Genomic DNA, 25,030 nt, shown 5'->3' with positions numbered 1-25,030 from the left:
GTGCATGGAGAAGCCCGGGTGCTGAACCAATTCTGACAACATATCCCGAGAGAAGCATGTTTCCGTGAAACAGAGAATGTTACAATCTCTGATGTCTCTCTGGAAGGCAACCCTTGCTCAAATTTCATCTACCTTGTTGTCAAGAGACTGGACTTTGGCGAGTAGTATACTCGGGAGCAGTGGGCGATGTGTACGTCTACGGAGCCTGACCAGGAGGCCGCTCCGTCTGCCCCTTCTGCGGCACCGTTTTTTTGGGTCAGCTTCTGGGATTAGATCCATTGTCCTGGGTGGTGGTAAAACAGAGGATCTGTTTGGGAAAGTCGTATTCCTGGTCGTAATGTTGGCAAGTTGACGTCTCTCTTATATCCAATAGTTCTTCCTGGCTGTATGTAATAAGACTTAAGATTTCTTGGGGTAACAATGTAAGAAATAATACATAAAAAAAACGAAATACTGCATAGTTTCCTAAGGACTTGAAACGGGGCGACCATCTCTGTCAGAGCCATGTTGTGTGTTCGTATGTGTGTATGTGTGGGTGTATGTGTATGTGTGTGTGATAGTATGCGTGTGTGTGTTGTGTTTATGGGTGTGTGTCTTACTGGGTTTGACTGGGCACAATGGTACCCAGTTGGACAACACTCAAGCTCTTCACAGTTCTCCCCATCCCTCCCTCTCTTTGGCTTTCGTTCAGCCACAGACTATCAAAGCAAATTGTGTCTGACACATGTTTTTCAGGCTACGCTCAGTTAGCTCCCCTCCCATCTAATGATGCAAATCACTTATCCTGTGACGTTTATCGGACATTACTTAAACACGGAGGAATAGGTCTGAGCAGAAGGAAAGTAAGTAAAACAGGGGAGAAAAGAAGAGAGCGAGGGGCCATGTTTGGCAGAGGAGAAAAGAAGAGAGACTTAAAGAGGCCCATCCTCTCCTCTTACTCTCCCTCCCTCCCCACTTCCTCTTCTGAGGGAACATTTCTGGTGTATACAAAACTCAGCCCCAAACACTCACAATGGAATGAGAGAGGAAGGGTGGGAGGTCTTTATACAAGCTTGGGTCTTCTCTCTCTCTCCCTTTCTCTCTCTCTCTCTCTGTCTTTTACTCACAAACTCAAACTCTGGACTTTAGTCAGGCTTGTTATGAGTGAAGAGAAGCGGCAGCGGGCCTCGTAGCGGGCTGGATCTTCACAGGAAGAGGTTGGATTGGTTGTGTTTCGGACTGGGGTGCGCTCACACACCCCTCGGGAGACATTTGTTTATGTGTGCGTGTGTTCTGTGTGTGAATGTTCAGACACGTTGCCAATTACTTTATTACATTTGCAGTAGAGGGAGAAGCCCTAAAAAGGGAATTATGTCTTCAGTCAGGGTCGGAGTTAAGCATTAACCTCTCTTTACACTACCAATACAACCCTGGCCTGTGCCTGGGTGTGTGTGTATGCGTGTGTGTGTGTGTGTGAGGAGACCTCTTGTCCATTAAAGAGCTTCAAAGCTCAAAGCCCTGCTGAGTCACGTCCTGCGATTGTCTCGGTGTATGTGAGCAAATTGTATCTGCGGAGTGTGTTTGTGTGTTCTGCTGTTGACGGAGTGGAGCAATTCAGAAGACTCAACCAATAGTGTCCCATCTTCTGATTGGAGGGGAACCTCTGGAGCGTGTGCTTGTTTTCTACTGTTGTTGGAGCAGAAAGGCCAGAGAGACTAGCCTTGATCGGAGCTGAGCCTGTGGAGTGTGAGGAGTGTGTGTGTTATTGTCCTGTCGTGTCTTCCTGACCAGAGCTGACTCCGGGGACACAATGACTACTGAAGCTCTGGAGAAGTACTGTGGATCCATCTTCTGGGTGAGTAGAACTACCAGAGAAAAATGCTCTCATAACCTTGCTTTCAAGCTAGTAGTGGTGCCAACCGAAAATGAAAAGACTCTTGGTAGCGCAGCAAAAGTTTGCTTCAAAAAAATCCATTGTCCTAAAAATATTATCTTTAAATTTTAAATAACTTCCAGTTAACCTTCAGAGAACCTACTGGGATGATTGTTTCGTCTGTATCAGGAGGACATTGGCCTCTGTTTGTTTAGTACTGTAGGTTGCTAAAACATTTTCAAAGCCATTTGGTGGGTTACTGCATTTTTTTTTTTACCTAACCAAACATTTATGTAAAGACCACATTTAAAGTTATTCCAAGATGAATCTCAAGATGAATCGCAGAGTATTTTCAAGACATAAGTTCATTCGAGGCTTCTTGTATTTTTTCACTCTAAAAGCATGATCTATTTTTTGATTATAAAGGATTCTAATGTGAGGTTAGCTCTTTAATGTGCTCTTTAGTGTATCCTTTAGTAATTGTGGCTTTTGTCGTAACAGTTTCCTTTATTTAGATCACGCTAATGTTCTTATCTCACCATGGACATGGTCAGGGCAGGGAGAGAGCTCATTGAGTGAAAACGTGACTGGGTTGTTATGACACTGTTAAGTCATCTTGACTCAGCTCTTTAGACTTGGTGCATGCTATTGCTAGTAAGTCAGAGTGCAGTCTCTTTCTCTCACCATAAATCATTTAGCGGTGAATAGCAATGAATTATTTGAAGTAGTACCAGAAAGTACCCATTGATACCACACTTAAAAGTACTACCACTGAACACAAATATAAACACAACACGCAGCAATTTCAAAGGTTTTACTGAGTTACAGTTCATATTAGGCCATCAGTCAATTGAAATAAATAAATATGCCCTAATCTATGGATTTCACATGACTGGGGATACAGATATGCATCTGTTGGTCACAGGTAAATAAAAAAAGGGCGTGGATCAGAAAACTAGTCAGTATCTGGTTTCACCACCATTTGCCTCATGCGGCGCGACACACCTCCTTTGCATAGAGTTGATCAGGCTGTTGATTGTGGCCTATGGAATGTTGTCCCACTCTTCAATGTCTGTGCGAAGTTTCTGGATATTGGCGGGAACTGGAACACGCTGTCATACACGTCGATTCAGAGCATCCCAAACATGCTCAATGGGTGACATGTCTGGTGAGTACGCAGGCCATGGAAGAACTGAGACATTTTCAGCTTCCAACTATTGTGTACAGATCCTTGCGACATGGGGCCGTGCATTATCATGCTGAAACATGAGGTGATGGAGGTGGATGAATGTCACGACAATGGGCCTCAGGATCACGTCACAGTATCTCTGTACATTCAAATTGGCATCAATAAAATCCAATTGTGTTCGTTATCCGTAGCTTATGCCCGCCCTTACCGTAACCCCACCGCTCTGTTCACAACGCTGACATCAGCAAACTGCTAGCCCAAACAATGCCATATATGCTGTCTTCCATCTGCCCGGTACAGTTGAAACCGGGATGAAGAGCACACTTCTCCAGCGTGCCAGTGGCCATCGAAGGTGAGCATTTGCCCACTGAAGTCGGTTATGACGCCGAACTGCAGTCAGGTCAAGACCTAGGTGAGGACGACGAGCATGCGGATGAACTTTCCTTCGACTGTATCTGACAGTTTGTACAGAAATTATTTGGTTGTGCAAACCCACAGTATCATCAGCTGTCTGGGTGGCTGGTTCCAGATGATCCCGCAGGTGTAGAAGCCAGATGGGAAAGTCTTGGGCTGGCGTGGTTACACGTGGTCTGCGTTTCAGAGGCCGGTTGGACGTACTACCAAATTCTACAATTTACAATGACATTGTTTACAAACAGTGGGGTAAAATAAGCTTATATTTTGGGTTCTGATGGGGTTAGACAGTTGAACTAAGCTCATGAGGCCTTTATAAGTTACATTCTTTAAGAATCAATGGCTATATATAATTGATTTGAAAGTTTAAAAAAATGTAATCAGTTTGTGTGTGTGTCGAGCTGTGTGTCGAGCTGTCTGACACTATGACCTGCTCTGGACCATATCCGGAGTTATTAAACCAGAGAGGCTTGTGGGAATCTTACAGCTCATCTTATCGCGCGCGCTCGTTCTGCTTTTCCTCTTCCTCCGCCCTGCTCTGTTCCTCTGCCTTCATCTTCGACAGCATGGAGTCAGTGGCACTCAGATCCCAGTTCTGTAAGGTGGCAACCACAGCCTCTTCAGAAGCCACCTGGAACATGTCCACAAACACATAAGCCCAAACATGGCTTGTAAAAACACAATTACACAGCCACCCTCTGTATCTGTCTCTCTCACTCACACACACACACACACACACACACACACACACACACACACACACACACACACACACACACACACACACACACACAAACACACACACACACACACACACACACACACACACACACACACACACACACACACACACACACACACACACACACACACTCCCTCCAGGTGGGGTTCATGCTTCTTTGGCCTTCATATTTAATGACCTATGAGTCATATTTGATTAAATTGATCATCAGGGAGTTGGAGGGAAGGCTTAGTGCTTCTGGGTCAGTACATAGGTGAGTTTGGACCTGTGTGTGTGTGTTTAAGTGTGTGCGTATTTGTGCGTGTGTGTGTCTGCATGCATACAAGCGTGTGTGTGTGAGACACTATGAAAAATGTGTGTTTCTCTCTGTTAGAACTCGTCGTTCCTGCAGCGTGAGGACCCAGACCTGCCAGTGTGTGTGGAGCAGACCGTGTTGGTGTGGGCTCCGCTGGGCTTCCTGTGGCTCTGTGCCCCCTGGCACATAGCAGTGCTCTGCAGGAAGGCCACCCCCACTAAACACCTGTCCAAACTATACCTCTGTAAACAGGTAAACAAAGCCCCTGTCCACGATATGCCCCGGTGGGCAACATTTGGCACATTGTTAATTTCTGTTTGTAATCTCTACTTTTCTGGTCGTGAAGACATACAGTGGGGCAAAAAAGTATTTAGTCAGCCACCAATTATGCAAGTTCTCCCACTTAAAAAGATGAGAGAGGCCTGTCATTTTCATCATAGGTACACTTCAACTATGACAGAGAAAATGAGAAGAAAAAAATCCAGAAAATCACATTGTAGGATTTTTAATGAATTGATTTGCAAATTATGGTGGGAAATAAGTATTTGGTCAATAACAAAAGTTTCTCAATACTTTGTTATATACCCTTTTTTGGCAATGACAGTGGTCAAACGTTTTCTGTAAGTCTTCACAAGGTTTTCACACACTGTTGCTGGTATTTTGGCCCATTCCTCCATGCAGATCTCCTCTAGAGTAGTGATGTTTTGGGGCTGTTGCTGGGTAACACGGACTTTCAACTCCCTCCAAATATTTTCTATGGGGTTTAGATCTGGGGACTGGCTAGGCCACTCCAGGACCTTGAAATGCTTCTTACGAAGCCACTCCTTCGTTGCCCGGGCGGTGTGTTTGGGATCATTGTCATGCTGAACGACACAGCCACGTTTCATCTTCAATGCCCTTGCTGATGGAAGGAGGTTTTCACTCAAAATCTCACGATACATGGCCCCGTTCAGTCTTTCCTTTACACGGATCAGTCGTCCTGGTCCCTTTGCAGAAAAACAGCCCCAAAGCATGATGTTTCCACCCCCATGCTTCACAGTAGGTATGGTGTTCTTTGGATGCAACTCAGCATTCTTTGTCCTCCAAACACGACGAGTTGAGTTTTTACCAAAAAGTTATATTTTGGTTTCATCTGACCATATGACATTCTCCCAATCTTCTTCTGGATCATCCAAATGCTCTCTAGCAAACTTCAGACGGGCCTGGACATGTACTGGCTTAAGCAGGGGGACACGTCTGGCACTGCAGGATTTGAGTCCCTGGCGGCGTAGTGTGTTACTGATGGTAGGCTTTGTTACTTTGGTCCCAGCTCTCTGCAGGTCATTCACTTGGTCCCCCCGTGTGGTTCTGGGATTTTTGCTCACCGTTCTTGTGATCATTTTGACCCCACGGGGTGAGATCTTGCGTGGAGCCCCAGATCGAGGGAGATTATCAGTGGTCTTGTACGTCTTCCATTTCCTAATAATTGCTCCCTCAGTTGATTTCTTCAAACCAAGCTGCTTACCTATTGCAGATTCAGTCTTCCCAGCCTGGTGCAGGTCTACAATTTTGTTTCTGGTGTCCTTTGACAGCTCTTTGGTCTTGGCCATAGTGGAGTTTGGAGTGTGACTGTTTGAGGTTGTGGACAGGTGTCTTTTATACCCATAACAAGTTCAAACAGGTGCCATTAATATAGGTAACGAGTGGAGGACAGAGGAACCTCTTAAAGAAGAAGTTACAGGTCTGTGAGAGACAGAAATCTTGCATGTTTGTAGGTGACCAAATACTACAATGTGATTTTCTGGATTTTTTTTCTCATTTTGTCTGTCATAGTTGAAGTGTACCTATGATGAAAATTACAGGCCTCTCTCATCTTTTTAAGTGAGAGAACTTGCACAATTGGTGGCTGACTAAATACTTTTTTGCCCCACTGTACAACCAGAGTGCAACAAGCTGGTTTCTGATTACAAACCGGTAAAGGCAGACAGACATTGCAAATATTTCATATTTGGGTAGTTTTTTGGTCAGATACACAGATTACAACCTGACAAAGACATGCTTTTTGGGTTGCTAAAAATACGTTAAGAAAACGTCCTTACTCAACCAGTATAAAACCTGACCATGATGTAATAAAAGTTGTAATGATGTCATTACCATGACTTCATTACGACGTTGCCCCCTCAGACCTCTGTAAACAGGTTAACTCTATTCTCTGTTTACAAACTCAAATTAAGCCTACTCTGGGACTTATCAGCACTTTCAAGTGAGGTATTTTTTTTATCTCTGTGACATTGACCCTGAATCTTTAAGCAAGTAACAGAGATTATTTCTGCATCGCTTCATCTGTCACTATCTCACTCTCCTTCCCACCTCTCCCTCCTCCCCAGATTGTGGTTGGCCTGTTGTTCCTGACCGCCATAGCAGGTCTAGCTGTGACGTTAGGAGAGGACTATGGTCCAACCAGAGACACCACTGCGACAGAGAAAAACCCTTGGGTTTTCTATGCCAACCCCATTCTGTTCGCTGTCTCATGGGTAAACCTTTTCATTGATCTATTTATGTATTAACTGAAGTTGAAAAAAATTGGGACAGATACAAACATTTTGTGTTGTTCGTACCACAGTGTACAGATGTGACAGTGTATCTAGTTTCTATTCGGTTGTGATTCGTTGTGGTTTTCCTTGTGTCTTTTTTTCCCACTGTGGCTGTTTGCTAAATAAAAGACTGTATTATTGTATTCCCCTTTAGATTCTGCTGGTACTCAGTCAGGAGGGAGTGAGGAGGAGAGAGGGAGCGGTGGACTCTACTACTCTGTTCCTCTTCTGGCTGATCCTGGTGGTCTGTGATGTCTTCCCCTTCCAGACCCTGCTACGAGAGGCCCTCAGAATGGTACAGAGGGAGGGAAGGAGGGCTGAAGGGAAGGAGGGAAAGGGGAAGCAATGACAGATGATTAAATTTACATTTGAGTCATTTAGCAGACACTCTTATCCAGAGTGACTTACAGCATTCACCTTAAGACAGTCAGGTCAGACAACCACATATCATAGTCATATAGTCACATTTTTCATCAATAAAGTAGTTATCAGCAAAGTCAGTGCTAGTCGGAAAAGACAAGTGGGAGTGTTTAAAATAAAATAAAAGATTATACTTATGTTTACTTTAGGTGGTACATACAGTCAGGATGATTCATGTTCTCTTTCGCTCTATTTGACTCCTTCTATATCAACCCTCTGAGCAAATTATAAGCAAATGACTAACTTGTGTTCACTTTATATGATACAGAAAAAGATCACTTAAGTACAGACAGGGTGTTTAATGCTCATGTTCTTTCTCTCTGGCAGTGGTCCAATCGCGTAATTTTTACCCCCTCAACCCTCGCGCTAGCCACTTTCCCTCAGAGGAATCCACATCGAAACCAAATTCAGTTTGATTCCCATCTTAAGTGGTGGTCCAATTCACAAAAGTTACCCCCTCGGTCCTCGATTTAGCTTCAGGGAGCAATTGAACAACTTTGATCACTTATTGGGGTTGTTATGGCCCACAAGTCAATGAAAACTGTAGTCACATGTCAAACTCCGGCGGCCGCGAAGTGTGGAATTGAATCAACCTGACTTCATTAGTCGGCATGTGAGAGAACATTATTACGCTTGCATGCTAGCTAGCAAATAAAAATGTATAGATTACATTAATTTTAGTGGTGGCAAATGGGAATATGATGTTCAAAGTGACTCAGACTCATAGCAAGGAGCCTATAAAACGTAGCTAGCCTGATGAGGATTTAGGGATCCCTTTTGGGAACATTCCCCTCCCACGTTCAGCTGGAACGGTGGCGCATGGAACGCAAAAATATTCTTAGAAATATTTAACCTCCACACATTAACAAGTCCAATAGCTCAAATGAAAGATAAACACCTTGTTCATCTACCCAGCATGTCAGATTTTTTAAATGTTTTACGGCGAAAACACACCACATATTTATATTAGACCACCACCAAAACCAAGACAAGAGGCAGCCATTTTGTCCCAGAAAATATAAAATTATAAAAGCAGGATTAAAAAATAAATCATTCACTAACCTTTTGAAAATCTTCATCAGATGACAGTAATAGGAGATGTTACACAGTACATTTTTTTTTCAATAATATGCCATTTATATCCATAAATGTCCATTTACATTGAATTCATGTTCAGAAAATACTCAAAAATGTCTGCAGAAAATGTAGGTAGCGCCGCAAGATAACGTAAATAGACATCATAAACTTTGACTAAATATACATGTTCTACATATAGTTAGAAAGATACACTGCTTCTTAATGCAATCGCTTTGTTACATTTATTTTTAACGTTACAGAAATCGCTCACTATTCAATATTCTGAGACGGCGCTCAGATATAAGCTATATTTCTCCGCTATGTTGGAGTCAACAGAAACACAGATTTCAGCATAAATATTCCCTTACCTTTGATGGTCTTCGTTCAGAATGTACTGGAAGGGTTCATACTTACCCAAAACATCGTTTGGTTTCAAGTCTTGCGTCTTTGTATTAGCTACTGCTAATAACATCAGCTGAAATGCACCCAAAATGTCCTCTGGTCCGGAAAAGTTGCGCATCAAAACTTCAAAATTACATATTTTATGTCGACTAAACAGGTCAAACTAAGTGCAGAACCAAGCTTTAGGATGTTATAAACATACAAAACAATTTTCAATTCAACCGGTCATTGTTTGTCCTTCTCCGGAGTGCTGGAACAAAGTACTGGCTGGGACCAATTCGCGCCCTAATGCACAGGTATTTTCTCGCGGCACTCACTCAATTCACTCCCATAGGGCCAATTCTCGCGGGATTTGAACGATTAAACACTCTACTGAATGAGGACATCTAGTGGAAGACATAGAAAGTGTCCCCAGATCCATAGCTGGTTGGGAAGGGTGGGGGCGATGACGTCAAAGTTGCCCCAACTTTCATGACCACAAAACTAGTTTGGAAGAATGCCTGCCCTGTGAGTTCTGCTATACTTACAGACATAATTCCAACGGTTTTAGAAGCTTTAGAGTGTTTTCTATCCAATAATAATTATATGTTATATGTTATATGTTAATTATATATATAATTATATGCATATATTAGCAATTTTTGACATATTTTTTTTCAGTTTACTATGGGCACGCAATTTCTCCAAAGGGGGCAGTAGTCAGCCATATCTTTAACAGGCTAGCTATCTACCTAAAAATATTTTTGGAAATTCAAAAATATATTGGAATAAATAACCAAATGATAAACCTGACAAGAGTGCTGCATTAGCTTGCTAGGTGCATAAATTGCTTGAGGTTGGTTCTTATTAAGCACAACTTCCAAGCTTTCAACTAAGTACGTTGACTATCAGATCATCATTCTCCCTCGCTTGGGCAAGGACATTTGAAGGTTCACTCAGATGTGAATATGTAAAACATCATTCAAGGGCTGAGGGTTGAGGGCCGAGGGCTGTCTACTTCAAATAAAATGTTATTGGTCACATATAAATTTTTTTAGCAGATGTTATTGCGGGTGTAGTGAAATACTTGTGTTCCTAGCTCCAACAGTGCAGTAGTATCTAACAATTCAAAACAAAATTACAGCAAAGTTGCTCAGGAGCTAGAAGCAGAGCTGCCATGCCTGTCGGCGCGTTTGGACATCAGCCTCTGACTCCTTCTCTATATGCATCCCCCCCTCTCTCTCCAGGGAGAGATCCCAGACCTTCCTCGTTTCTGTCTCTTCTACATCTCCTTCGGGCTGGAGTTGATCGCCCTCATCCTGTCTGCCTTCGCAGATGTCCCCCGGGAAGCAGAGGATCTAGTCAAAAAGGTACCTAACTACGTGCTGAACAGTTGCCAGATATTATTGTCAATTGTTTTACATTGTTCACCTATACTCACTAATCAGGTCGATATACTGGAAAAGAGCATCTCAACAACGTATATGAATAAAGTTATTCTAAAGATATTGTTTTGCCTAAGAAATGGCTCACTCTGTCTTGTTGGTGTGTTTTAGAACCCAGAGGTTGGAGCCGCATTTCTCAGCAGAATCACTTTCAATTGGTTCAACAGGTATAGTATCGCGGATTTTCCTCACTGTCTTCAAAACATGTCTTTTAGTCTGTAAGTCTGGCTCACAAGAGATTGGGTCTGGATGTAGATCTGGATCTCAAGGGTTCTGGTCTTGGTCTGGGTCTTTAAGGATCTGGTTTTGACTCTCTTTTTCACTCTCTCTCCCTTCCTACCTCCTTCAGCATGGTGCTAAATGGTTTCAAGCGCCCTCTGGTCCAGAAGGACCTGTGGGAGCTAAGTGAGGCAGAGAGTACTCTCCAGATCAGTCAGCGTTTCCTGCAGACCATGCAGACAGAGCTGAAAGCAGCCAGAACCAGACTTCAGACCAAAATGAGGAAGAGAGGGGAGGAGAAGGCAAGCAAAGGCCAGGGAGAGGGCCTCCAAAACGGGCATCAGAATAGGCTGGGGAAGGGGGTCAGCCAGGATGTGCTGATGATGGTGAGAGCAACCCACACTCGTAAAAATATTCAAACATGCACGTGCGCACACACACAAACATACACAAAATAAATAACACACAAAAAACACGTTAAAAAACACACACAGAAAAGGGGATTTATTTAGTTTGGTCTCTCACGCAGTCAATCCCTTTCTATTTGACTCATATCATGCAAGGTGAGCAGTATCAGTACAAAACAAATGTTTTACCCCAAACACTCCTGACAAACACTCCAGCTTTGTGAACAATGATCAGCTTTTATACTTACTAAAATGAGAACATTTCTAATGGCTCTATGGACTCAAGCTACCAAGGTAGAAATATATTTATACAGAGATCTTACCTTAGACCTATTTCATTACATAAGATGGTGTGTATATGTTAATTTCAATAAATGTTCTTATATTAATATTTTATACCACAAACATTTATTTATTTTCACTACTTTCCAGCTCTGAATAGGGTTGGCACGTGCATTGTATAATCATGTAACTGACAATTATGGACAATGGCCGTGATTTTTATTTTATTTTAAAAAGTCTGCCATAACCGTTTAAATAGGCTGAGTTACCTGAATACCTCAACTTTCTCTGAAACAGTACTGATTGATCTATTTCACTTTACTAGGAGGAAAAGGGGGATGAAAAGGAGAAGAAGGAGGAGAAGAAGAAGAAGAAGAAAGAAGAGAAGGAATACTACCCCAAGTCGTGGCTCATCCCCACCATCGCTACCACATTTAAAGGGGTCCTGTGGGAATCAGCTATCTTCAAGCTCATAACGGACCTCCTATCCTTTGCCAGTCCACAGATCCTCAAGTGAGTCAACCAGTTCTAGGCCTATGGACTTTGGCCGTGTCCGAAAACCCGTAAATAGTATGGATTTTGGGTGTGCGAAAATAGAATGTTTTATAGTCAATTTTGAAAATGTAGTATTAAAATAGAACACCACCAACTGGTAGTGGTCTCGAAAGAGGTGCCAGTTTAGATATAGGTACAACTGTCCTGGCGCCTCAGTTATAAGGCTTGGTAATTTCCAGTAGGAGACAGATATACAGAATACACGTTTATTGCCACACTTAAGAGGGAACCCAGTGGAAGTGATTTCCTGAACCCCAACAAAGTCCATTTACATGGTAATTCATGCACTAACACATAGTTAGGAAGTCCAGAGCGGAGGACTGTCCACCTGGTGTGTTGGTGGGGAGCCCATGAGTTTAAAGAGCTGGGGTCAGCCTGGAGCTGTGGTCAGCATGGTAGTTATCTTACCCCAGGTGGGCCTCTGATTGGCTGACAAGGTCAGGTGACAAAAAGCAGAAATATTGATCAAATGAATTACTAACCTTTGATGATCTTCATCAGATGACAGTCATAGGACTTCATGTTACACAATACATGTATGTTTTGTTTGATAAAGTTCATATTTATATCCAAAAATCTCAGTTTACATTGGCGCGTTATGTTCAGTAATGTTTTACTTCCAAAACATCCGGTGATTTTGCAGAGAGCCACATCAATTTACAAAAATACTCATCATAAATGTTGATGAAAATACAAGTGTTATGCATGGAATTAAAGATATACTTCTCCTTAATGCAACCACTATGTCAGATTTCAAAAAAGCTTTATGGAAAAAGCACACCATGTAATAATCTGAGTACAGCGCTCAGGCACCATGTGGTGGAGTCAACAGAAGTCAGAAATAGCATTATAAATATTCACTTACCTTTGATGATCTTCATCTGACTGCACTTCCAGTAATCCCAGTTCCACAATGAATGTTTGTTTTGTTCGATAAAGTCCATCATTTACGTTCAAATACCTACTTTTTGTTTGCGCGTTTAGTTCACAAATCCAAATTCATGAGGCGCAGGCACAATTAGACCAGACGAAAAGTCAAAAAAGTTATATTACAGTTCGTAGAAACATGTCAAACGATGTATAGAATCAATCTTTAGGATGTTTTTATCATAAATCTTCAATAATGTTTCAACCGGACAATTCCTTTGTCTTTAGAAATGAAAAGGAATGCAGCTAGCTTTCACTTCCGCGCACATGATTTAGCTCATGGCATTCTGCCAGACCCCTGACTCAAACAGCTCTTATTCGCACCCCCTTCACAGTAGAAGCCTGAAACAAGGTTCTAAAGACTGTTGACATCTAGTGTAAGCCCTAGGAAGTGCAATCGGACTAAATTTACACTATATCTTGGATAGTCAAAGACTTGAAAACCTACAAACCTCAGATTTCCCACTTCCTTGTTGGATTTTGTCTCAGGTTTTTGCCTTCCAAATGAGTTATGTTATACTCACAGACATCATTCAAACAGTTGTAGAAACTTCAGAGTGTTTTCTATACAAATCTACTAATTAAATGCATATTTGCGCTTTTGGGCCTGAATAGCAGGCAGTTTACTCTGGGCACCTTTTTATCCAAGCTACTCAATACTGCCTCACAGTCCCAAAGAAGTTAACTCATTAGTAACTTGGGGCACCACGGGAAAACTTATTTAACGAGTTACTATCTCCCGAATTAATCTATTATAAGATATGTACATATCTATAGATAACAGTCAGTTATTCATTTATTATTACCTCATCAGTCTCATTCTGAACGTCGTTGACCTCATAAATCTTCACAAACCCTAACCTAAGTGATGATTCAGCGATACATAAATTGGCTTACCTTTTTATTTACTAACTAAATAATCACACAGAAATACAAAAACACACACACAGTATAGATTATTGATTACTATCATAATGCAATGAAACACAGTCCCTAGTGGACTAACCCAGTATGACGGCTTGTTACACAAATGAAAAGGGGGTAGGGACAGAAAGAGCGGGAAAGACAAAGAGATTGGGCTTATCCTAACAACATTTGGAAACTATGCTCACCGTAAATATGAATATTTAGCACCCTAACAACCGCTCATTCGGATTTAGAAATGCAACATATACAGTGCCTTGCGAAAGTATTCGGCCCCCTTGAACTTTGCGACCTTTTCCACATTTCAGGCTTCAAACATAAAGGTATAAAACTGTATTTTTTTGTGAAGAATCAACAACAAGTGGGACACAATCATGAAGTGGAACGACATTTATTGGATATTTCAAACTTTTTTAACAAATCAAAAACTGAAAAATTGGGCGTGCAAAATTATTTAGCCCCTTTACTTTCAGTGCAGCAAACTCTCTCCGGAAGTTCAGTGAGGATCTCTGAATGATCCAATGTTGACCTAAATGACTAATGATGATAAATACAATCCACCTGTGTGTAAGCAAGTCTCCGTATAAATGCACCTGCACTGTGATAGTCTCAGAGGTCCGTTAAAAGCGCAGAGAGCATCATGAAGTTGTAGGCTTATTTTGTTTTGGAGTGTTCGTTAGAATGGATACATCAGATATACCACATGGTGGTGAGAGGGAAATGTTCTTTCCCTCTCGTCTTTGGTCGAGTTTCCTAGACTACAGCACTTAAACAGCTGCAGACTGTGAATGTTCCGGTGTAGTCTTCATCTTCTTCACTCGTCGAGAGTTTCAGAGGATCTTAGCATTTTCTGGTCTTGTAGTTTTAAACCATTTGTCACTTATTCAGCTCGCGCTGCACGTAGACTGGTCTCAATGGTTGATTATTCAGTGAACAGCTAGGACCACTTTACACACCGGCAGCAACCAAGCATGTTTTGGTCTAATGTAAATTTGGTTAAGAGTCCTTTTTTAAGCTTGGGTAAAAAGGGGACGTTCCATCAAGTTGACATGAAGTCTGTGCTCACATGGGTGTTGTTACTGACTTGGCAAAAGTTTATATGAAAAACAATTATCTAATTTAGAAGTCTAAAATCACATTTTATCTTCACAAAAGTATTCTTATACTTAGTCATTTATTTCATACAACAGTCTCATGCAAACTAGAATGTGTACATCTTCAGAGTTACAGTTATCTTGTTTTACCATCCTTAACCTCTCTAGGGTATGTGGGACGCTAGGGTCCCACCTGGCCAACATCCAGTGAGATTGCAAAGTGCCAAATTCAAATACAGAAATAGTCATTATAAAAATTCAGAAAACAAAACATATTTTACATAGGTTTAAAGATGAACTTCTTGTGAATCCAACCACAGTGTCAGATTTTTAAAAATGCTTTACGGCGAAAGCATACCTTACGATTATTTGAGAACATAGCCCAGCAGACAAATCATTACAAACAGTAGCCAGCCAAGTGGAAGAGTTACACATGTCAGAAATAGAGATAAAATGAATCCCTTACCTTTGATGATCTTCATATGGTTGCACTCAGAAGACATTCATTTACTCAATAAATGTTCCTTTTGTTCGATAAAGTCTCTTTATATCCAAAACACGTTTTCTTCAGTAATCCACAGGCTCAAACGCAGTCAAAACAGGCAGACAAAAAATCAAAATTGTATAGTTCATAGAAACATGCCAAACGATGTTTATATTCAAATCTCAGGTTGTTTTTAGCCTAAATTATCTATAATATTTCAACCGGACAATAACGTTGTCAATATAAAAGGTAAACAAGAAAGGCACTCTCTCGGGATTGCGCATGAAAAAGCTCTGTGACACGTGAGTGTCCACTCATTCAGACTGGTCTTACTCCCTCATTTATCAGAATACAAGCCTGAAACAATTTCTAAAGACTGTTGACATCTAATGGAAGGCATAGGAACTGCAATTTGAGTCCTAAGTCAATGGATACTGTAATGGCATTAAATAGAAAACTACAAAACCCCCCAAAAAAACTACTTCCTGAATGGATTTTTCTCAGGTTTTCGCCTGCCAAAGCAGTTATGTTATACTCAGACACTATTTTAACAGTTTTGGAAACTTTGGAGTGTTTTCTATCCAATTCTACCAGTTATATGCATATCATATCTTCTGGGCCCGAATAGCAGGCTGTTTAATTTGGGCATGCTTTTCATCCAAAATTCCGAATGCTGCCCCCTAACCTAGAGAAGTTAATGACATCACAAAATAAGAAATGATATGACATGATTATTGTTTCAAACCCCACCAACCATTTCCCACATTCTTTATGTTAGAAATATTGTTTAATTATCCACTTTTGGAGGTTGGAGTTTTGGCAAAGTCTCAAATGGAGAGTTTCTGCCAGGTATTTATGATCTGGTTGTTAAGTCACAAAACCGGGACAACTCCCCCAGGAAAGATTGAGAGTTTGGCTATCGGTCGGCCATTGGCCTAGCTGATGGGTCCTTTTGATCCTCACCCAGGAGAGAGAGTCATGACATTATTGAGGAATAAAATTGTCTTTTCAAACCCATGAGTATTTTTCTGAAAAAGTAAATAAAAGGACGTTTCAGATTTTTGCTAAATTCCTTAGATGAAAAATGACTTATTTGGTAGTGTTCTTTATGAGGTTTTTGAAGGAGAAGTCATAGTCAAGTGTTACACCAAGGTCTTTGACAGATTGTTTTGCTACAATAATAGAGACGCATATTTTAACAATGGAATTTGATGGTACGCTTGTTGTGGAAATTCTTACACAGGGACACTCAAAGAGTCCAACCAACTCAATGCACCATAGTACACATGTCAATCAGGAGCTCTCCATGTGCAGTCCCAGCAGTTGTCTTATATACAACTATACACAGACATGTTATATTTGCATGATTTAGCATAATGAATTAATCATTACCGTTTTGTTTCATTCATGTGACCGACCAATACCTCACAAGGCTTTTTCTCTCTAAGCTGAGACCTTGAAACTGAGATATCTTTCATTCTCAAAACAAGGTCTGGGTGTAGTGCCAGATTGCAGCTACTGAAAAGTGAGAATTTGTTCACTTGCATGAACACAGAAATTGGTTATTAGAACAGCACATGGATAGAACACATAAATTAGTTATAAGAAAAGCACGTATGAAATTTCCATCACATACTGCCATGTTTTTTGGGGCCGAATATTATCATTGCTTTTTAAAATTAATTTAGAAGAAGCAAGTTTGCAGTCATCCACTCTTTTATGTCTGCAATACAGACCTCTTAGTGAGATATCTGTTTTATGTCCCCACGTCTCATTGACAGACAAAGCTGAGTATCATCAGCATAGCAATTCAAATAAATGTTGTGTTTACGAATTATATCTCCTAAGGATAGCATATACAATGAAAACAAGAACGGTCCCAAAACCGACCCTTGAGAGACGCAAAATTTGACACGAGTAAAGGACGAGGATTCATTGTCTAAATGAATGAATTGGAGTCTGTCTGACAGGTAAGAGCGAAACATTTGTCTCTAGCTGTCTGAGAAGAATATGATGGTCAATAGTATAAAATGCTCCGCTTAAATCGAGAAGCATGAGTATAGAGCTGGGGCCATTATCGGAATCAAGTAGTAAGTCTTTAGTGACTTTTATAAGCGTGGTTTAAGTGCTGTGTTGACGTCTAAAACCAGACGGATAGGACTCAAGGACGGATATTTAGAACATCTATAAGCTGCTGGACAACTGATTTTTTAAATGTTATTTTAGATAGGAAGGGTAGGTTTGAAATAGGTCTACAACTTTTCAAAGCCTCAATAGAGGCATTAATTACAACCATTTTGAAAGTGTTCGGTACAGAGCCTGAGGACAGGGATGAGTTTATGATGTTCAGGAAAGTGGTTACAGGAACTGGAAATAGCTCTTTAAGTAGCTTGGTGGGAATGGGTTCTAATGAGCAAGTGGACGGTTTGGAGGACACAACAATTTTAGACAGTCCACCTAGTGTGATTGGCCTAAAATATTCCAGAGTAGCTAAGGTGGCATGGTGCTTGTGTATTATGGGCGTGTCAAATACATATGAGTGGTTAATTGGTGAGGCAGCAGTTTAAGTTATTATTTAAAAAAAAATCTCTAATCAACTCAAACTTGTCTGTAAAGAAAGTAATGTAATCAGAGCTAATATATTGTAAATGGTAGGTAGTATTTATAGCACTATGGCTTTTGGTAATTTCAGTAACTGTATTGAATACAAATTTGGGTTATGCTTATTTTCATCATTGAGATCGGATGACTTGTTTAAACCTCTAGCTTGGTCTTACTGTCACGGGCATCGTAAGAAGTGGACCAAGGTGCAGCGTGGTGAATGTACATATTCCTTTTTATTAGAATGTTGCCAACAAAAACAACAAACAAAACGACGTGAAGCTTAACAGGGCTATGATGCCTCTAACAAAGTTAACTACCCACACTGAAAGGAGGGAAAAAGGGCTACCTAAGTATAATTCCCAATCAGAGACAACGATAGACAGCTGTCCCTGATTGAGAACCATACCCGGCCAAAACATAGATTTTTTTTTTTTAATGCCCACCCCACATCACACCCTGACCTAACCAAATAGAGAAATAAAACGTCTCTCTAGGGTCAGGGCGTGACACTTACACCAAATGCGTTCTAGTTTCCTAGTGGCCTCTTTAAGGGTTCTGGTAAGTTCAGTGTACCAGGGGATAGTTCTTTTAGGTTATATTTCTTTGTTCAAAGTGATGCAACAGAGTCCAGGATATTTCTAAGGACAACATTGAATCCATCTGTGAAATCATCAATAGAGATTTGATTATACACATTTTAGGGACACAATCTATTTTACAATAGTTATTTTTTGTTTGTTTTTAGTCCTTCCTCTATTTCTGATGTCCATCCAGTTTGATTTCCATTTGTAACTGTGCTATTTCACAACATCTCTGAACCCATATACATTTTACAGACCCCGTATGTTTTACAATGGTTATCTTGTTGTTATTAGTCCCACCCTTCGGCTCCATTCAACCCCTCCCATCTATCTCTTAACATCATCCATTTTGGATTTCTATTGGCCATATATTTTTCAACTGTGCTGTGATGCTTCACAAAAGTACTGAACCTTTCTCATAGCTTCTACAGATTGTAAATTAAAGATAAACATTTTTGTTAAAATAATTATTATATTATTGATTGATTGACTATGGCTTTTCAAATCACCCAGTATTGCTACCAGCAGCGTTACTTCTAGGTAAATGTTGCAATTCTACAGCCATTCCTGGACGTGTGACCAAAAACGAGCTACATATGGACAGTACCAAAATAAATGATCTAATGACTCTATCTCCTCACAGCAAAATCTGCAGAGCTGGGAAGGTGGTATCCCCAATATATACAGTATAACAGTGTTTTGGTTGCAAGAATTTTGTATAATCATTTAAATTGAAAAATGTTTTGAGTCTGGCGTTGTTTTGCATGTCAATTCATAATCTATGTGCCATGGAATCGGTACATTGAAAATCTCTTCCCAACTATTTAGCAATTTAGCAACAGAGTTACACATGGAATAAACAAGCGTACAGTCAATAACACAATAGAAAAAAAGAAAGTCTATATACAGTGTGTGCAAATGGCATGAGGAGGTAAAGCAATAAATAGGCCATAGTAGCAAAGTAATTGCAATTTAGCAGATTAACACTGGAGTGATAGATGAGCAGATGATGATGAGCAGATGATGGTGTGTAAGTAGTGATACTGGTGTGCAAAAGAGCAATAAAAACAATATGGGGATAAGGTAGGTAGATTGGGTGGGCTATTTACAGATGGACTATGTACAGCAGCAGCGATCGGTTAGCTGCTCAGACAGCTGATGTTTAAAATTAGTGAGGGAAACGTAAGTCTCCAGCTTCAGCAATTTTTATTAGTTTTAGTTCCAGTCACTGGCAGCAAAGAACTGTAAGGAAAGGCGGCCAAAGGATGTGTTGGCTTTGGGGATGACCAGTGAGATATACCTGCAGGAGCGCGTGCTAGGATGGGTGTTGTTATCGTGACCAGTAAGCTGAGAAAAGGCAGAGCTTTAAATCAAATCAAATCAAATCAAATTTTATTTGTCACATACACATGGTTAGCAGATGTTAATGCGAGTGTAGCGAAATGCTTGTGCTTCTAGTTCCGACAATGCAGTAATAACCAACAAGTAATCTAACTAACAATTCCAAAACTACTGTCTTGTACACAGTGTAAGGGGATAAAGAATATGTACATAAGGATATATGAATGAGTGATGGTACAGAGCAGCATAGGCAAGATACAGTAGATGGTATCGAGTACAGTATATACATATGAGATGAGTATGTAAACAAAGTGGCATAGTTAAAGTGGCTAGTGATACATGTATTACATAAGGATACAGTCGATGATATAGAGTACAGTATATACGTATGCATATGAGATGAATAATGTAGGGTAAGTAACATTATATAAGGTAGCATTGTTTAAAGTGGCTAGTGATATATTTACATCATTTCCCATCAATTCCCATTATTAAAGTGGCTGGAGTTGAGTCAGTGTCAGTGTGTTGGCAGCAGCCACTCAATGTTAGTGGTGGCTGTTTAACAGTCTGATGGCCTTGAGATAGAAGCTGTTTTTCAGTCTCTATGTGGATAGGGGGGTGTTCCCTCTGCTGTTTCCTGAAGTCCACAATCATCTCCTTAGTTTTGTTGACGTTGAGTGTGAGGTTATTTTCCTGACACCACACTCCGAGGGCCCTCACCTCCTCCCTGTAGGCCGTCTCGTCGTTGTTGGTAATCAAGCCTACCACTGTCGTGTCGTCCGCAAACTTGATGATTGAGTTGGAGGCGTGCATGGCCACGCAGTCGTGGGTGAACAGGGAGTACAGGAGAGGGCTCAGAACGCACCCTTGTGGGGCCCCAGTGTTGAGGATCAGCGGGGAGGAGATGTTGTTGCCTACCCTCACCACCTGGGGGCGGCCCGTCAGGAAGTCCAGTACCCAGTTGCACAGGGCGGGGTCGAGACCCAGGGTCTCGAGCTTGATGACGAGCTTGGAGGGTACTATGGTGTTGAATGCCGAGCTGTAGTCAATGAACAGCATTCTCACATTGGTATTCCTCTTGTCCAGATGGGTTAGGGCGGTGTGCAGTGTGGTTGAGATTGCATCGTCTGTGGACCTATTTGGGCGGTAAGCAAATTGGAGTGGGTCTAGGGTGTCAGGTAGGGTGGAGGTGATATGGTCCTTGACTAGTCTCTCAAAGCACTTCATGATGACGGAAGTGAGTGCTACGGGGCGGTAGTCGTTTAGCTCAGTTACCTTAGCTTTCTTGGGAACAGGAACAATGGTGGCCCTCTTGAAGCATGTGGGAACAGCAGACTACCTAGCATAGACTTATAGATGACCTAGAGCCAGTGGGTCTGGCGACGAATATGTAGCGAGGGCCAGCCGACTAGAGCGTACAGGTCACAGTGGTGGGTGGTATAAGGCGCTTTGGTAACAAAACAGATGGCACTGTGATAGACTACATCCAGTTTGCTGAGTAGAGTATTGGAAGCTATTTTGTAGATGACATCGCCGAAGTCGAGGATCGGTAGGATACTCAGTTTTACTAGGGCAAGTTTGGCGGCGTGAGTGAAGGAGGCTTTTTTTGCGAAATAGAAAGCCGATTCTAGATTTGAGTTTGGATTGGAGATGTTTGATATGAGTCTGGAAGGAGAGTTTACAGTCTAGCCAGACACCTAGATATTTGTAGTTGTCCACGTATTTTAGGTCAGAAGAGTAGTGATGCTAGTCGGGCGGGCGGGTGCGGGCAGCGAACGGTTGAAAAGCATGCATTTGGTTTTGCTAGCGTTTAAAAGCAGTTGGAGGCCACGGAAGGAGTTTTGTATGGCATTGAAGCTTGTTTGGAGGTTAGTTAACACAGTGTCCAAAGAAGGGCTAGATGTATACAGAATGGTGTCGTCTGCGTAGAGGTTGATCAGGTAATCACCCACAGCAAGAGCGACATCGTTGATATTTACAGAGAAAAGAGTTGGCCTGAGAATTTAACCCTGTGGTACCCCCATAGAGACTGCCAGAGGTCCGGACAACAGGCTCTCCGATTTGACAAACTGAACCCTGTCTGCGAATTAGTTGGTGAACCAGGCGAGGCAGTCATTTGAGAAACCAAGGCTATTGAATCTGCCGATAAGAATACGGTGATTGACAGAGTCGAAAGCCTTGGCCAGGTCGATGAAGACAGAAGCATAGTACTGTCTTTTATCGATGGCGGTTATAATATCGTTTAGTACCTTGAGCGTGGCTTAGGTGCACCCATGACCAGCTCGGAAACCGGATTGCACAGCATAGAAGGTACGGTGGGATTCGAAATGGTCAGTGTTCTGTTAATTAACTTGGCTTTCAAAGACTTTAGAAATGCAGGGCAGGATGGATATAGGTCTATAACAGTTTGGGTCTAGAGTGTCACCCCCTTTGAAGAGGGGGATGAACGTGGCAGCTTTCCAATCTTTAAGGTCTATGTCCCCGTCAGGCCATTTTATTGGAAATTACATGGTAATGTAAAAGTTGAATTTTTTTGTGATCCAATACGTAATATAGTACACTAATCATCATTTGGTTTTAATCCAGAGAGGTTAGCTAAAGTTTCTAGATCCTCTATGAGGCTGTGGAGGAATTCTAATTGTGATTTTAAAAGAAAACATAAATCATCAGTTTACAATGACACCTTTGTTTTTAAGCCACGGATTTCTAATCCCTTAATATTATTGTTGAATCTAATTTTAACAGCGATGGCAATAATAAATAGATAGGCCATTTGTGGACAAACATTTTTTTTACTCATCTTGACAGTTTAAAACTTTCATTATTTACTATTTTACACTTGGGTTACTATACCCATACCCATTTTATAAGAGATTCTCCAAAATTGAAATCAGCTCTAAAAACCAGGCCTGGTTTCCCCGATATTTCATAGTATTCTATTGTTTCCAGTACTTGTCTTGTATTATCTCCAATGTATCGTCCATGTAAAAACCTGTCTGATTAGGATGAATAATATCTGACAATACCTTTTTAATTCTATGCACCAAGCATTTAGCTAGAATTGTTGCATTACAACACTGAAGTGCCTCCAATTGTTGAAATGGACTGGATCTTTATAGATAGCACTTTGATCCTGTTTCAGTAATAATGAAATCAGACCTTCTTGTTGCGTGTCCAATAATCTACGATTTATATAGGAGTGGTTAAAACATGCCATTAATGGTCCTCTGAGTATATCAAAAAAAGTTTGGTATACTTCCACTGGTATGCCATCCAGGAGTTTTCCCAGTCTTAAAGGCTTTAATTGCATCAAGAAGTTCCTCCTCTGTAATTTGGCCTTCACATGTCTTTCTGTACAGATGTTAATTTTACATTATTAATTGGAAAAAATCCATAAAATTAGCTTCGGTTAGTGGATATAGGAGACTGAAACTAATACATATTCTTAAAGTACTTGACTTCCTCTTTCAAAATATAATTTGGTGAATGATGCGTGACTCCATCATCAGTAACAAGTTTCCCCCAAAAATCTTTGGTCGCATTTCTATATTGAAGATTGAAAAATTATTTTGTGCATTTTTCTCCATATTCCATCCAGTTCGCTTTATGTTTTATAATATATTTACACGGGATCTTTCTTGAATAAGTTCCTCCATTTCTTTTTGTTTTTCCTCTAACTTATTCTGTGCCTCTATTGCACAGTTTTTATGGCTCTCTAACTGTACTGTTAGTCCTTCAATTTCCTTTGTTAATACGGACTCTTGTGATCTAAATTGCTTTTGTTTTATAGATGTGTACTGAATTGCATGGCCTCTAAAAGCACACTTAAAAGTGTCCCATACAGTAAGGGGATCTGCTGTACCTATGTTATCTCGGAAAAAGTCAGTTATAAATGATTCTGTCCTAGTTATAAACAAGTTATCATCCAGTAGGCTTTGATAAAATGTCCAATATCCTCGCCCACGTAGAAATTCTGTAAGAGTAATATATATGCCAATTATGTAATGATCCGACCGCATTCTGTCCCCTTTCAACACTTTTTTTCACTTTTGGTGCCAGAGAGAATGACGTGTGTAGTTTTATCAGACACGTTTAAAAGATTGACATCAATCTTTTAAACTTGACTAATAAAATTGAAACATTTTTATGGTGAGCGAGCATTGCGCTGGTTCCTGTCCATGAGATGGTAATCAAACATTTTTAAAGAAGTAAATCAGTCAATCAATCAATCAAATGTATTTATAAAGCCCTTCTTACATCAGCTGATGTCACAAAGTGCTGTACAGAAACCCAGCCTAAAACCCCAAACAGCAAGCAATGCAGGTGTAGAAGCACGGTGGCTAGGAAAAACTCCCTAGAAAGGCCAGAACCTAGGAAGAAACCTAGAGAGGAACCAGGCTATGAGGGGTGGGTAGTCCTCTTCTGGCTGTGCCGGGTGGAGATTATAACAGAACATGGCCAAGATGTTCAAATGTTCATAGATGACCAGCATGGTCAAATAATAATAATCACAGTGATTGTCGAGGGTGCAACAGGTCAGCACCTCAGGAGTAAATGTCAGAGCATCTCTACCGCTCCTGCTGTCTCTAGAGAGTTGAAAACAGCAGGTCTGGGACAGGTACCACATCCGGTGAACAGGTCAGGGTTCCATAGCCGCAGGCAGAACAGTTGAAACTTGAGCAGCAGCATGGTCAGGTGTACTGGGGACAGCAAGGAGTCATCAGGCCAGATAGTCCTGAAGCATGGTCCTAGGTCTCAGGTCCTCCGAGAGAAACAAAGAAAGAGAGAAAGAGAGAAAGAAAGAGAAAAAGAGAGAAAGAGAGAATTAGAGAGAGCATACTTACATTCACACAGGACACTGGATAAGACAGGAGAAATACTCCAGATATAACAGTCTGACCCTAGCCCCCCGACACATAAACTACTGCAGCATAAATATTGGAGGCTGAGACAGGGGTCAGGAGACACTGTGGCCCCATCCGATGATACCCCCGGACAGGGCCAAACAGGCAGGCTATAACCCCACCCACTTTGCCAAAGCACAGCCCCTAGAGAGATATCTTCAACCTCCAACTTACCATCCTGATACAAGGCAGAGAATAGCCCACAAAGATCTCCGCCACGGCACAACCCAAGGGGGGGGGTAAACTGTAATCTGTTTTCTTGTTCTCTGGATTAGGATCAAATTAGGATCAAATACTAAAGTAGGTTGATACGTTTTTGG

The 25,030-nt window shown here is 41.2% G+C and overlaps 1 protein-coding gene across 2 annotated transcripts in view; it reads left to right on the top strand.

The window, feature by feature from the left end:
- Window positions 1-1,035: 1,035 nt before the first annotated feature.
- abcc2 (ATP-binding cassette, sub-family C (CFTR/MRP), member 2) overlaps window positions 1,036-25,030 on the top strand; it is a 65,702-nt gene continuing 41,707 nt past the window's right edge. Inside the window, exons 1-8 of one of the 2 annotated variants that reach the window (XM_021604527.2) lie at window positions 1,036-1,834; window positions 4,571-4,744; window positions 6,859-7,005; window positions 7,220-7,360; window positions 10,191-10,313; window positions 10,500-10,555; window positions 10,738-10,993; window positions 11,622-11,809. In XM_021604527.2, coding sequence (XP_021460202.2) covers window positions 1,790-1,834; window positions 4,571-4,744; window positions 6,859-7,005; window positions 7,220-7,360; window positions 10,191-10,313; window positions 10,500-10,555; window positions 10,738-10,993; window positions 11,622-11,809 — 1,130 coding nt within the window. In that variant the 5' untranslated portion in view covers window positions 1,036-1,789. 2 annotated transcript variants of the gene reach the window in all.

The sequence above is a fragment of the Oncorhynchus mykiss genome, chromosome 1 (assembly GCF_013265735.2).
Source record: "Oncorhynchus mykiss isolate Arlee chromosome 1, USDA_OmykA_1.1, whole genome shotgun sequence".
NCBI lineage: Eukaryota > Metazoa > Chordata > Actinopteri > Salmoniformes > Salmonidae > Oncorhynchus > Oncorhynchus mykiss.
This window is presented reverse-complemented; position numbering and strand designations above follow the sequence as displayed.